Raw genomic sequence first — 14,353 nt, 5'->3', positions numbered from 1 at the left:
AATATATTCATTTATACATGGAGAAGATTTACTTATTTTTAAAGGCAGAATATACTTTCTGCAAAAAAGATTATGGTTATGAGCTAAACTTTGACATGTTTTGAGCTTTTTGCTTTAAGTATATTCTGAAAATTCAATAGTGAAAGAGGAAAAAATAATTGCCTTTTGCAACTCTGCCTAGGCAAAATTAATCCTGTATATTATATCCGGTATTGCTTTTCCCAGTTTGGTTTTAACCAAGAAGGGCACCTTCCACAACCTCGGAAGAGGAATCTTGTTACTTTCCAGCAGTCTTCACTGTCAGGGTATGTTTCATTATATTCAAACTAAATTACTTTGGCTGGGGAACAATCATAACTCCTCTGCCACTCTAAAGAGCTCCACCCCACCATCATGTTTGTGACCTTCTGCAAGTGTCTGCGGAGTGACAGGGTCAAACTTCTTTGTTTCTGAGCGCTGCTACGTAAGGTTACAATAAATTTCAAGTTGTTTCCCCTCCTTTGTGTGTACTAGATAAAATTTTCCTTCTTCATTTACATTGCCCACCAGTAGAAAAAGCAATTAAAATCAAGACTCCAAGCTGGTGTTTTAACTGGGGAGATAACACTGTGAAAGTATGACAATTTTGCATGTAACTGAAGGACAATGTTTTAAGTGATGAAGGTAAACAAATCCTAAAGAGTTAACTTCTTAATGTTACCTGCAATTATAAAACAGATCTCTGCAATGAAAGAAGATGAACATATAAGTTTTGGACAAATACATGAAGATGTCCTCTGAGACATGAATACTGAACATGCAGGCATTTCCCTAACTTAAACATCAATGTCTGAAAAGAAACAATACCTGGATTGATCACAAAGCACTACCTCAACACCAATCTTGAGAAAAGTGTGAAGATGGACGGTAGGCTACAGAATCAGAGACGCAGATGTAAGCTCTCGCATGTCATCAAAGATCAGGAGCACGTTTATTGCCTCCTGTACCTCAGCCAGACACAAAGGCAGTGTCACGCAGGCTACCCACTTTATGGGACTGTCCTTAGGGAAAGTGCAGGTCCAGCCCATGGGCAAGATGTAGCTTAAACAGAATGTAAGAAAGTCCTTATTGGCTTTCTCCTTCAAGGTGGAAATTGAAGAGGAAATGATCAATTCTAGTGTAACGCCGAACGCTCGGAAATAAAAAATAATACTTTGAGTTTCAATATGAGTAATTCTCAATGACCTAACACTTTTGGAAATAAAAAATAATACTTTGAGTTTCTTTGAGCATTCAAAGTGAGTAATTCTCCATGACCTCAGACTTTCCTGATAAACTGACAGCAAATAAGGTTCTTGAAACTGTCAATATCATAGATTAAGAAACAATTTTTTAACTTTACTTAAACTTAAAGGTGCAGAATTCCATGGTGACTGACAGAAATATAAAAAACATATTGGAGAATGAACCAAAAGAAAACACTGAAAACAAAGTACATGGTCAAATAATAGAATAAAATCAAATAAATTATCATACATTCATACAATGGATAGTCTGTAGTCACTCATATCGTTACTGAAAACTAACCAAGGAGAGGAAAAAGGATAATAACTCAAAGTGAAAAGAAAGGTCATTAAATGCTATATTTTGGATGATCTCCATTTTGAGGAAAATTTGTACACAGATAAAAATATTGGGAGGGCACACGCAAAATTATTAACAGAAGTTACCTCTTTCAGTGAGAAATTAATGTCTTCATGAGTGTTTTCTTTTGAAAATGAAAAGAGGATGAGGGGACGCTGTTGTTTTCAAAAATAAGCCATCATTATATTCATGTCTTTTTATTCCATTTTTTTTAAAACACACAAAATGAAAACTTGAAAATATTCAGTGGTCAATAAGCACTTACATTAACAATTATTTTTACCTAGGTATAAACTCAATAGTTTGTTAAAATTTAATTTCCTTATACTTTTTCCAATTTACACGAGAGTAATTTATTGGTAAAAACAAGTAAATTTTTGTCCAATGTTAAAATCTTCCATATATTCTTCTTCAGACATCCTTGAGTCTAAAAAATGAACTTCATATGCTTGATTCCATACGTTTTAAAAAAGACCATGAGAATGAGGGCCCACAGTCCCAGAATGAAGCCCCCCGGAGGGTGCCAATCTTTCAGCTTTGGTTTCTGCAAAACAAGAAAATGGTCAATTTAACAAGAGGCAAATAATTCAGCAATGGATAAGCAAATACTGATGGGAAAGAGAAATTTCACTGGTTGCATTCTAAGGGGGTGTAAATTTAGCCAAATTAAATGGAATAACAATAATGATGAAGACTCAAACAGGGTGAATATCCCAGAGGGTAAACTGCTCCTATCGATGATCAGTATTAGCCCACATTCTTTTTCCTCAGTGGTTGCCTACCTTAGCCAACCATCTCTGCCCGCAAATGACTGTGTAGTCTAACAGTCCTTCTCACTTGGCATTCATATAATTCGTGAGCTGTTTCGTGTTTACGCGTCTCTATTACACTATCGCTCTTCCAGGGCCATCTTGTTCTGTTCCCAGCATGCGCCTGCCACAGCACCCACCATCTGTGGGACCCTCATCCATCACCCCGAAAAAGTCACTGAAGAACAAATGCTACTCAACTCTGGTCACGCACTTAGAAATTCAGCCGTCATTGGTTGGGAGCCAGTGTCTTTGGTCCATTTCTTCTCCCTTGACAGGGAATTCTCCGTACCCTCTTCTGCCTTCAAATCTTGCTCACTCAAATGATGCCAACACCTCCAGATTTTCCCAGCTGAAATACTCTTTTTTGGAATTTTCATGATATCTGTACTCCTTTAACGGTTGTCTCCATTGAACTTGCTAAGGTCAAAGTCCATCTGAGTCCAATTTTACACATCCTTCTCCAGTCCCACCCAGTAACGGCCATGGGTCTTGTGTGCTTCTTTGTCCAGCAAAGCCCAGTCCTCCCTGGTTAATCTGTCATTACGGCCCTGAGGCTGGAGTCTTGTGACCATGACTGCTTTACGAGTCTACTTACTAAATGACTAGCTGAGACTGTAATGGTTATGATATGGGAATCCAGTTTCATCAATTCACAATTTACCTGTCAAACTAAAAGGAGAGAACTTTTAATTCGGATCCTAATGTTAGTTTTAGGGGCTTTTCATCAAATGCATACGATGAACTGAACTGCCAATATTTTCCCAGCAGTTCCAAGCCATCTTCACTCCTCGGCCTACATCACCTTCTGCCATGCCTCCTAGAAGACTCCCCCAGATATCACTCAAAACTAGTAAGCTCACTTTTCCTCACGTTTCTTTCCAGTACAAAGCCTGCAGTCTTCTGGTCATACATGTGATGCAGATGATGACGAAAGTCCTTGCCCTCTAGTACCTTACAAAATGCTAGTTACAACAGTTCTCAAAGCATTCAAATACCAGAGCGCTTGGAAGTCACGGTGCTCTCTGTGCAAAACTGTGGCAAATCTTAAGTTAACACAAGGCTCAGCTACATGAGGTAATGTAAATATAATTATCATAACCATGTGCCAAAAAAAAGCACATGAACTAAACATGACTATTACTCATCTTTTTCTTCTCTATTCTCTACCAAACAATGGGTAAGCAAAGAGGATGAAAAAGACCAAAAATTATCCTCCACAGACTAGGAGATTACGACTGTACATTATTAGTAGAAGCAGTGCACCTTTACACAACAGCCTGCAGATGTTGTCGGGAGCTCAGTTTAAGACCACTGACCTCAGGGAGATGAGTTTCCAATTTTCCCTAACTAGGAGTCCAAATTACATGGGATTTGAAAACACACATGCACACACACACACACACACACACACACACACACACACACACTACTACAATAGTAAAATTAATTAACTACTGTCAAAATGCATTCAGGTAAACTCTTAACTGAGAACAGACTATAGACAATTTTTCTATAAACCAAATTAATGAGCTTCAGTGCTAAAAGAGTTCAGGAGGTATTTAAATCAAGTCATGTTTAAAGAAAAAGGGGGAACATCATTTAAGTTCTATCATGAGATTATAGAACTATTAATCAAGTAGTGAATAGCAAATTGTACTTCTGCACCTGCAGAAATTCTAGTTACTTTCCAATGAGATGGATTCCCTGAGGTTGTAATTTTACCGTTAGAACTTAAACTAGCAGCCGGAAATGTCTGGCAGAGATAAGACAAGAAAGAAAAAGCAGCACCTCTGGAAGAAACTACTGTTTCTCCAAAGAATCAACAGTTAGCCCTGGGATCTTGGAGAGCTGTGACGCCCCCTTCCTGGTCCTGAGCCTCCTCATCGGTCACGTGTCTCCCGTTCAGACCACTGACACCGAGGAGCGGACCAGAGAGAAAGCGAACCGCCAGACCTGTGCTTCCCAAGAGCAGACTCTGACAGTAATAATGGAGGACAAGAAATGGATATAATTATAAAAATGATGATAGAATAGTGCATTTATTCACATTTTAACAATATCGCACAAGCCAAAGAGGCAGTAGATCTTAGCATTTCAAAAACTATTTTCAGCTGCTACAGTTTTGTTACATATTCATTATATCCTTTTGATTCACAGAAGTGGGAAATGCATTAATTAAATGTACTCTGGGCTCAATTTAAGACGGCATCTGAAGAGAGGCCCCCATTGCAGCCTCTCCACACCTCTCGCAACAATCCATAAAAAAGCTCCGAGGAAGACAATAGCACACCCTGCCAAAATTAAGTTCCGCTCTGAAGAGAAACCTCAGATCGTTTATTTTACTATCTGCAAGTTTAGAAACGAAGTCTAAAACCAAGATCATAGCGGGTCCAGTTTTCTAATTGTTCCATACCATCCGAGTGACTGCTTTGCTCCGGGAGACAATAATTCTACCACTGAGAAAGAGACTAGCTTGGTCCTTTTTTCTGCCTGCTGTTTCGTAGACACAGTGCTTAAACAGTAGAAAGATAGGTTTAGGGTCGGTCGGAGTCCTGTAAGTCATTCCAGCCTCTCGGTGGCACCCTTCTTCACACTTGCATTTAAATATCATCTCAGTGAAGGACGCTACAGAGGCAGCGGGCACTGACGATGGGTCACGGCATCCTACGAGACACAGTGTCTACATGAAAAGCTCCACAGAGAGGGGGAAACACAGGGACAACTATAGAGGTAGTGCATGCTAAGAAATAGTGTTTTCTCATGTTTCACCCGTTTTTTAAAGTACCCTCAAACCAGGTGTAAGTGGGAAGGTAGCGTATGACCCTAGCTTAGATCAGCAAAGCCACATTTGATGGCTGCCTGCCAGTCACCGGAACAGCATGCCAGCCTAGCTGATGCAGGTTAGAGAGGACGTTCGTAACTAAGCAGACAGTAAGAAGCACCCACACACCCTACTGGCAAATACCAGGCGCATTCAAAGAAAAGCAAAACTCCAAGGTGAACTCTATGAGGAGAAACACCGGAACACAGGAAGAAGTAATATCCTGATAATGCAGAGAAGATGTGTATGAGTAAAATGTAATAAGCAACCAAAATATAATGCCCATCAACAGATGAACGGATAAAGAAAATGTGACTCTCTCCCTGTCTCTCTCTCTCTCTCTCTATGTATATAGATAGATAGATAGATAGATAGAGAGAGAGAGAGAGAGACAGAGTCAGTAAATACACACATATATGTATACATAAAGGAAATTTTGTCATTTGCAGAAAAGGACAGAACCGGAAAACACCATGTTCAGCAAAATAAGCCAGATTACAAAAGATAAGCATGGAATGTTCTCCCTAACATGTGCAATTTGAAAGATGACTGGAAGTAGAAGGGCAACTATTATTAGATAATAATAATAAAAGAAGGAAATAGGTTGTGTGTGTGTGTGCACGAGAGAGGGTATTGGGGGACTGGATATGGTCAAAATATACATATTAAAATCCAATATTTTAGAAAATTAATAGGGACTAAAAATGAAAACGATTCACTAATAAAATAAAAATAAAAAGTTTAAAAATATAGTCTGGTTCTTTTCGATTTAAAGTTCCCAGTTCGTGGTAATCAGATGTTGTCCCATGCTGAACAAACAGCCATCTTGCAAGATCTTTATGTGCTTGAAGTATGATAAATCTGCAAAGCAGTTAATACAATCCTGGATAATTAAAGATGATTTGTCTTTAATCATGATTTTTAGTTTTCAAAGAAAGCTGATTATAGTTTTTTTTTTTTAACCTATGATTTTAGTTTTTCTGTGACAAAAAAGTACCTACTAGTAACATCATTAGTCAACACTACTCTAAAATTTCTGGTCATTCCAGGCATAACTCTTGGGAAGAAAAAGTACATTTTTATCATTTGTCTATGTTATAATTTGATATCAACAAACTATAAATTTTATAAAATCAACTTTAATGATTACTGAGAATAAAACCTCAGATTTGACGCAAATACTTTAAAAATAATATCCTTCAATTATGCCAGCAAACGTGTCTGAAAATGAAAAAACAAATCATTCACAACATCAATAAAAACGTAAAACAACTAGGAATCTCTATAGCACAAAATGTCAGGCACACAATCTATTTATGTAAGAAGCAAGCAGTGAAGAATAACACAAATGCTAAGGTTAAAAAATAATGTGATTTTGATGCAAGAACAAAAGATGAAAAAGTGGAATGGAATGGAATGGAAAGCAAGCATACAGCCCAGTGGGTATACATGATTTATGTATGTTAAAAGAGCTATCACAAATCAATGGGCAGAAGGACATTTTGTTTTATTTCCTACTCAATACTATAAAAACCAAATATATGTTATGCAATTTATAATTAAATGTGAGTACAGATGAAAGGGATAAAATGTAGGTGAATATAAACAGTAAGATTAATAAACCTAAACTCAAATAAAAATAAGAAAGGAAAAGTAGGGAGATTTTTTAAGATAAGTTCTGAAAGACCTGTATTTCACAAAAGGTATAAATCAAATTAAAAGGCAAATAAATGGGAAAATGTAACAGAAAAGGAGATAAATTCAATACATAAAGATTTTCCAATATCAACAAGACATAAAGTTTTATCAATAAATGACACAGGAAAATAAAATTTTCACAAAAGAATAATTATACATGGCTAATTCACATTTTAAAGTTTTAATATTCTTAATCATAACTATATTAAATATTTGTCCTTTTTAAAATTAAAGTAGTAAATTAGGATGAGTGATGTTTCAGAAAAACAATCTATGAACATGTTCAAAGATCTTTAAAATGTCCAGCTCTCCTCACTCCTAGGATCAGTAACACCCCGAAGAGCTATATGAAGACATTTGGAAATGCTAACAAGAGTTCTCCACAAACATTTTTGTCTCAGTGTTATCTACATAATAAAAAAAGGAATAATATATAAATAATAATATGGGAAATACTCTGCATCCATATATTAAACATTTCTCAAAAGTGATTTCAAATAAGTTTAACAATTGGGAGAGATGGTTATCCTATAAAATGAAGAAAAAACAAGAGGCAAAGTGAACATGAAATATGATCTGTATATCTATAGAAATATTTCAGCAGAAAATATATGTGTCTTAGTAGTATTTCTCTAGGGGAAGTAGATTATAGGTGAATTTTAATATCTTTATATTTATCTATACTTTGGAAAACCATACACATATGCATTTCTTTACTTATTTTCAGGGAGAAAGGGGAGTATATAGGAAAATTTTTATTAAAAATCTACCTAGATGACTCTTCCCATATTCTTTTCTAAATTGGGAGGCTTATGGCACTAACACGATTAGCAGTTGATATGCTACTTTAACAAAAAGTAACGTGAATAGCGTGACAGCAACATACTAAAGTGCTTTTTCAGAATGTGTTTAATGATATTGCTGCCATTTAACAGTACTGCTATTTTAAAAACAACTGTATGTAACATTTTAGACATTCTACAATGATTTTACTTACAATCTAGTGACAGATTGGCATAATTATTGCATTTTGCACTACAGCTGTATTTGAGGTAAGTTCATATTAAAGTATATGTTGTAATTTCATTTGTATCCATTAAAGCTTCTTATAAAATGACTGATTTTATGTAGTTAAGGTACTCTACTGACTGCTATTAAATCTACTCCTCTTTTTTAACCTTTCATAATAATAGCTATAATACAAAGGTGAAAAGCATACACAGAATATTGCAATGTGTCATGAGCAAACACTTAAAAGCTCGAGGGCTACCGATCACTGAAATGCTTTCATACTTCAAATTAAAAAGACAGGTAGCTAAGAACACTGCACTTCTGATTGCGAGCAGTCCTGAGTCCCCCTTTCATGTTGCTAGGAGAACATTACCACAGAACTTCAAAATACCTGAGCGAGCACAGAGCTAAGTATTAAGATGATATAAAAAGGAGAAACAGAATTTTTTAAACTGTACATATTCATTGGGAAGCGAATGGAAAATTTCCGAAGTTTCAATCAGATTCTTTCTTTGAAGTTTAACAAGCAGTTTGGTTATAAGAAAAAAATTACAAAACAATTTACTATGGTTATAGTTATCTCAGAAAACTTTCCAAGTGTCTAATGAGTGACAGTTTATTAGTATTTCCAGTCTCTGTCTTTTATATAAAAATAATTTGCCAAGTGTGGTGGCACATGCCTGTAATTGCAGCACTTGGGAGGCCGAGGCAGGAAGATTACCACGAGTTTAAGGCCAGCCTGGACTACATAGTGAATTGGAGATCACCCTAAAGTATATAGTGAGACCCTGTCTCAAAAAGCAAAAAGAATTTAAAAATAAAAACAATTTGTATTCTTCAAACTATATTAATTGTCTAAGTCAAACTCTGGTATGCAGAATCCGAAAATAACCTCCAAAACTCCCTCTCCCCGAGGTACATGCCCTACAGAATGCCTGCTCCTCGAGTCTGGACAGTGAGTATGATGAACTAGCAAACCTGTGAGGAGGCTGCATTATCGAGTCAAGAAGAGATTCTGAGGATGTAATTAAGGTTTCTAATCAGTTCACTTTCAGCTAATCAGAAGGAAGATCATCCTGGGCTGTGATGGGGGAACAGGTGGAAAGAAAGAGGCTGACCAGTGAGGTGAGCCCTTTTAAAGAAAGTCTAGATATCAGGGAGGGAGAGAGAGGAAGGAGAGAGAGAGAGAGAGAGAGAGAGAGAGAGAGAGATCATCTCTAATATATGCTATAGCGTGGACCATGGCAAGAAAGGACAGACAACCTCCAGAGCCGAGGACCCAGGCCCACAAGCACAAGTGAGTACTTGGCAGACTGCAACGCCCTCGATCTCAGGAGTGGCCATAGTCCTGGGTGGCACCGCGAACAGAGGACCCAACTTAGCCATATCTGCACTTCTGACCCATAGAAGTTGTAAGAGAAGATGGCTTCAGTCACTGAATTTGCTGCAGAGCAATAGGAAGTTAACTCACAAGCTAACTGTTCAAATTCAGGTGCATAAACAATATGTCAATAGGGCAGAAGACTTTATTATATCTGATACCTATTTCTTGGGTGGAATAACTCTAAAAGCTATGATACTTACTTTACATTGTAAAAAATATAAAGAATAAAACTCTCTAGCATAGTTCTTCCTTCTCTTCCATACCTAGTTATCTCTATGCCCTAGCTCAAATGCTATCTCCAAGTGAAATCTGTTCTAATAGCCCACTAAAAATTAATTTCTTCTCCACTGGGTGATATTTGGTTAATATCTTATACTGTAATGCATTAATTGACTCCACTATGTTTTGATCTGTGATACTTCTAAGCCTTGTCAAGGTCTCATAAGCCTTAAATACAATAAGGTAATCAACATGTCTTACTTATATATTATATTTTCCTCTTGAAGATAAGACATATAATATTTCAATGTAAATATCATATTTCAATGCAAATTTATTAGCTTCCGCTCTGGGTTTTAGGATTTAAGAAAAATTTAAAAATTTTTAAAACAATTTGAGTTTGAAATAAGGAATCTGGCTAAGAAAAAAATGACCCATTGTTCCTTCATATAAAAGTTTTATATATCAACAGTGTTTATCTCTGTCTCTGTAATCAAGTTACGCTTCCAGCTACAAAGGAATGAATGCTCCAGGAATTACCTGTCAGAGGAATGGTAAGAAACAGTGATTTTCAGACTTTGACAATTTACAGCAATTGTGTAATCCCTGAGAGAACGGATACAAATATGAGTAAAGGATGAGAGAAAGGAAACAATCCAATTGGTTCATACTGGGTAAAGGAAAAAAGACTCAGAGCTGGGAATAATTCACATTTACACTGATGGAAATGGAGAGTTCAGGGTATCCGATTACAGCACACAGTGAGGTGAAGTCAGAATATCAGATAGAATAGGACTGTTTCAAACCAAAGAAAAAGACTTCTGCATCTCCCTAAAGCAACTTAAAAGAAATTCTTCAAGTGATCAAACTGACCCTAGGGGGTGAGGGGACCATCACCCCTTTTGAAAGAAATAAAAATGGAAGTCTAGCAGCTAAAAATTCAAACTGTCTAGTATCCAATTGAAGCAAAGAAACAAGAACAAGCAAGCGAAGAAGGCAGAAAACATGGCATGCATGTGAAAGAGAGCATGGGCTTAGTAGATGAGATCTTAGAACAGTATTTAAAATTAGAAAAAAGGAAAACATGAATACATAAGAAACAAAATATAAAGACCTACATAGGATTTTCTAAAGATTAAAAATATGACCTATGAAATGAAAACACAGATGGAACTCACAGTGGATTACGCACTACGAAGAAATATCAAAGAACTAATAAGACAGCGACAGAAATCATTCAAAAGGAAGCCTGGTGGGGAAAGGGAGGGAGAAGAACAAACAGTACAAGTGGTCCGAGGTCGGGCAGGGTAACATTTGTGCGACTGGATTCCCAAGTGGGGCAGGAAAGAAAGATCGAAAATAAACAGTGGTTGAAATTCTTACAAATTTCAAGAAAACTATAAACCACCAAACCTCAAGCTTAACACCAAGCAAACAAACTATAGAAACATACACACACCATGCATGCATGCTTGCAGAAGGACATCACAACCAAAATGCTGAAACACAGTGGAAGAGCAGCTGGAGAAAAACATCCTTCTTGCAGAGCTGGGTTCGGCAAACCATCGGACCCACGCTGCTCACCGGGTTTTACGGTTTCCCCAGAACACAGCTGTATTCACTCATTTACGTGGGTAGCCGTCGCCTCCAACAGTGGCCGAGGAGCTGCACGGACCGCAAGCCTCAAATATTATTCAACCTCTTAAGAAACAGTCTGCAGGCCCTTGCTAAGAGGAATAGCATCAGCGTGTATGTTTCAAGGAGGGCCAGCTGTCAGACACCGTGGGGGCCAGAAAACAAAGCTACAAGAAGTGGCAGGGGACGCTCTGCAAGCAGAAGAAAAATATACCAGAGGGTATGCAGACTTACACAAATAAGTGAGGAGAGGCAAAATGGTGAGTACGTAGGGAGATATATACAAAAGTATTTTCTTTCTTCTAAAATTCCTTTAAAAGATAATTCCCTATTTAAAAGCATAATAGTGTATGTTGTAAGGTTGATAGCATGACAATCAAAATGTGTTCAACAACAGCACAAAGGATGGAAGAGAAGAGCTGGAACTATATTACCAACTCCCTCGCTATACAAGTAATATTGTTTGAAGTACAGTGTGCTTAATCAAAGTACACAGTATAAATCCTTGGGGATCAAAATGAATTCATTAATAAAGTAATAGTAGAGATAAAATGAAAGACACAAAATTATCCAAAAGAAGGCAAGACAAGAAAGCCAGATAGGCTGGCACGAACCTATAATCCAAGCACTCAGGAAGCTGAGACAGGAAGATCCCTGTGAGTTTAGGCCTGAACTACATAATGAGACTCTGTCTCAAAACATAAAAAATAAAAATAAAAACAAAGAAAAGAAGAAACAAGGAATTAAGAACAAATGCGGCAGACAGAAAGAAGTTACTGATTCCTAGTTATTTTAACTCATCCTATACCCTTGTAATAAAACTGCGCTCTTACACATAGCTTCTAAATGTGCAGGAGGGAGAGACAGAAAGGGGAGAGAACGAAGAAGAAGAAAGTCAACCTTGGTCAGCATGCGATCCTTGCTGAGTGTCAAGAACGTGCCACTAGCTTCCTACACATTACCTTGTGGTAGTTAATTCTTCACCCAAGGTACTATTAACTCTATTTTACAGATGAAGAACTGAACTACAAGAGGTAACTAAACTGCCTAAGGTAACAAAACTATTCATTGAACAGAATCTTCGTTTGAGCCTAGTTCTGACTCACTCCAAAGACCATCTTCTTTCAACTATTCTGTAATGTATTCCTTGAGACAGACTCTGGAAAAGCCAAGAACAGTAGCAACTTTTCCAATAGCTGAGGATGGCTGGAAGGGGACAAGGGGTGGACTTGTTTTATCATCCTTCAGTGCCAGAACTAAAACAAGGAGTGGAAAGTAGGAGAGACTGTTTCCAATTACACGTAAGAAAGAACTTTCCAACAAAGCAGCCCCAAGAAAGAACAGGCTACTATGAGAGGGCTCCATAGCTTAGAGAGGCCTTCATCTACACGAGACAATCATTAGTGGCATTCAATCTCAGAGACTCCAGGGTAGGATGGAGTTTTTCAAAGCCTAGAGAATCTTTTAAGTCTGAAATATGATTCTATAAAAGTACTTTGCATACTATTAGATTATTTATGATTTTAACCCACAAGGAAATGTGGGTTTCTCATGCTGATAAGAAAAACGTCAATTACTTATCACAATTCACTCTATCTGAAAATCCAAAAGGTCCATTAAAACTACGCTTTAGGCAGAAAGTACCAAAAGAAAAACCACCAACTGACACACCGAAAATAAATAATACCTGTCACTAGTTGTATAACTATTCCTGCGTGGGTAAACAGTTAAAGAAAAAATTTTAAATTACTATAACGGGGTCTGCTGCTTTCCTGTTTAAACAAAGTTAAATTCCAACTTCTTGTTTTTAGGTTAGCATTTTTCTAACTTCCGTGATATGGGTTCCCCAAGAGAATCACCCTGGTGGTGTCTGGTGTGCAAGTCCGAGCCATGCATCTTCTCGCAGAGACAAGTCTGGAGAAGAACTCAGTAAGCTGCCCTGTGTGCTGAAATTGAAATCCTTCATGGGAGAACCAATTTCAGCCGAATTAATTTTTGGTGCTCTATTTACCTGTATCAAAAAAGAAGATAGGGCTGGGGGTTTAGCTCAGCGGCAAAGCGCCTGCCTGGCAAGCGCAAGGTCGTGAGTTCGGTTCCTGGTACCAGAGAAAAACCAACCCCCCCCCCAAAAAAAAAAAAGATAGACTAAATTCTTTTGAAAATAAATTATCTCAAGTTTGACAAAATATAGTTAGTTTTAGTCACGGAAGTCGTTATAAAAATGTGTAACATTTTTACAATAAAAACAAACCTTGTAAATATTTTTCTCTACTCTACTTGTAATGATTTTTCCTGTCTTCTACATGGTTTAATCAATGAAATAGTCTTAAATAACCCTTTTCTATCCTTGTTGAAGACAGTACAGTAAGGTTTATGGTATATTATAAAAATATCTTTACTACAGGCAGACAGCCAACTAAAATGCACCAAGAAAAAAGTAAACTATGAGGTTCAGAAATTCTAAACAATTGCCGAAATGTAGATTAAATCTACTGAATTACAAGCTTTTCACAATTTTAGTTGCAACAGATAGCTATTTAGCCAGAAGGAAAAATTCTCACTACCTAACATACTATTCATAATTTTGACATCTCTCTCTAGCAGTGTTCATATTGAATAACACGACCTGAAGGTAGGCATGTTTAATTATTTCACAAGATGTCTGCTGGCATTTTTTAAACTCGAAACTTTTTACGAAATTAGGTAATATGGACATCAATCTGTTCTCACAAAGTATTGACAGCCTTGAAGGTAGAACTGGCCAATTAAAACAATATACAAGACAGAAAAATTAAATATAATGATTAGACACTGATAAATATATATGAATGAGTAAAGTAAAACAAATAGTCTTTTACAGAAAAATCTATCTTTCTATAAAATTACCAGAAATCAGAATCTGAACTGAAATATACAAATTAACCATCAAATATGATTGGTAAAATGAAATGAAAGTTAATCCTGAATGTTAAAAATCAGTAACTAGTGATATTGATTAATATAAAGCAGGACTTTTCAGACATGGAATTGCCAATTCTAAAGTGAATGATAACGTCAATTCTTACCTGGAAACACATTAAAGTGATTTCAGGTCAATTTAGATGACACATTAAATAACTCTCACTTACACTAGCTAGATCTGCTGCAGGT

The 14,353-nt window shown here is 36.8% G+C and overlaps 1 protein-coding gene across 1 annotated transcript in view; it reads right to left on the bottom strand.

The window, feature by feature from the left end:
• Positions 1 to 1,804: 1,804 nt before the first annotated feature.
• Pigk (phosphatidylinositol glycan anchor biosynthesis, class K) overlaps positions 1,805 to 14,353 on the bottom strand; it is a gene marked incomplete in the record, with an annotated part of 106,132 nt that continues 93,583 nt past the window's right edge. The window contains 1 exon segment of the mRNA XM_013514553.1: positions 1,805 to 2,167. Coding sequence (XP_013370007.1) covers positions 2,051 to 2,167 — 117 coding nt within the window.

This window comes from Chinchilla lanigera, unplaced genomic scaffold (genome assembly GCF_000276665.1).
Source record: "Chinchilla lanigera isolate Chin_1 unplaced genomic scaffold, ChiLan1.0 scaffold00022, whole genome shotgun sequence".
Classification (NCBI taxonomy): domain Eukaryota; kingdom Metazoa; phylum Chordata; class Mammalia; order Rodentia; family Chinchillidae; genus Chinchilla; species Chinchilla lanigera.
The sequence above is the reverse complement of the archived record's forward strand: the minus strand, read 5'-3'. Positions and strand labels throughout refer to the sequence as shown.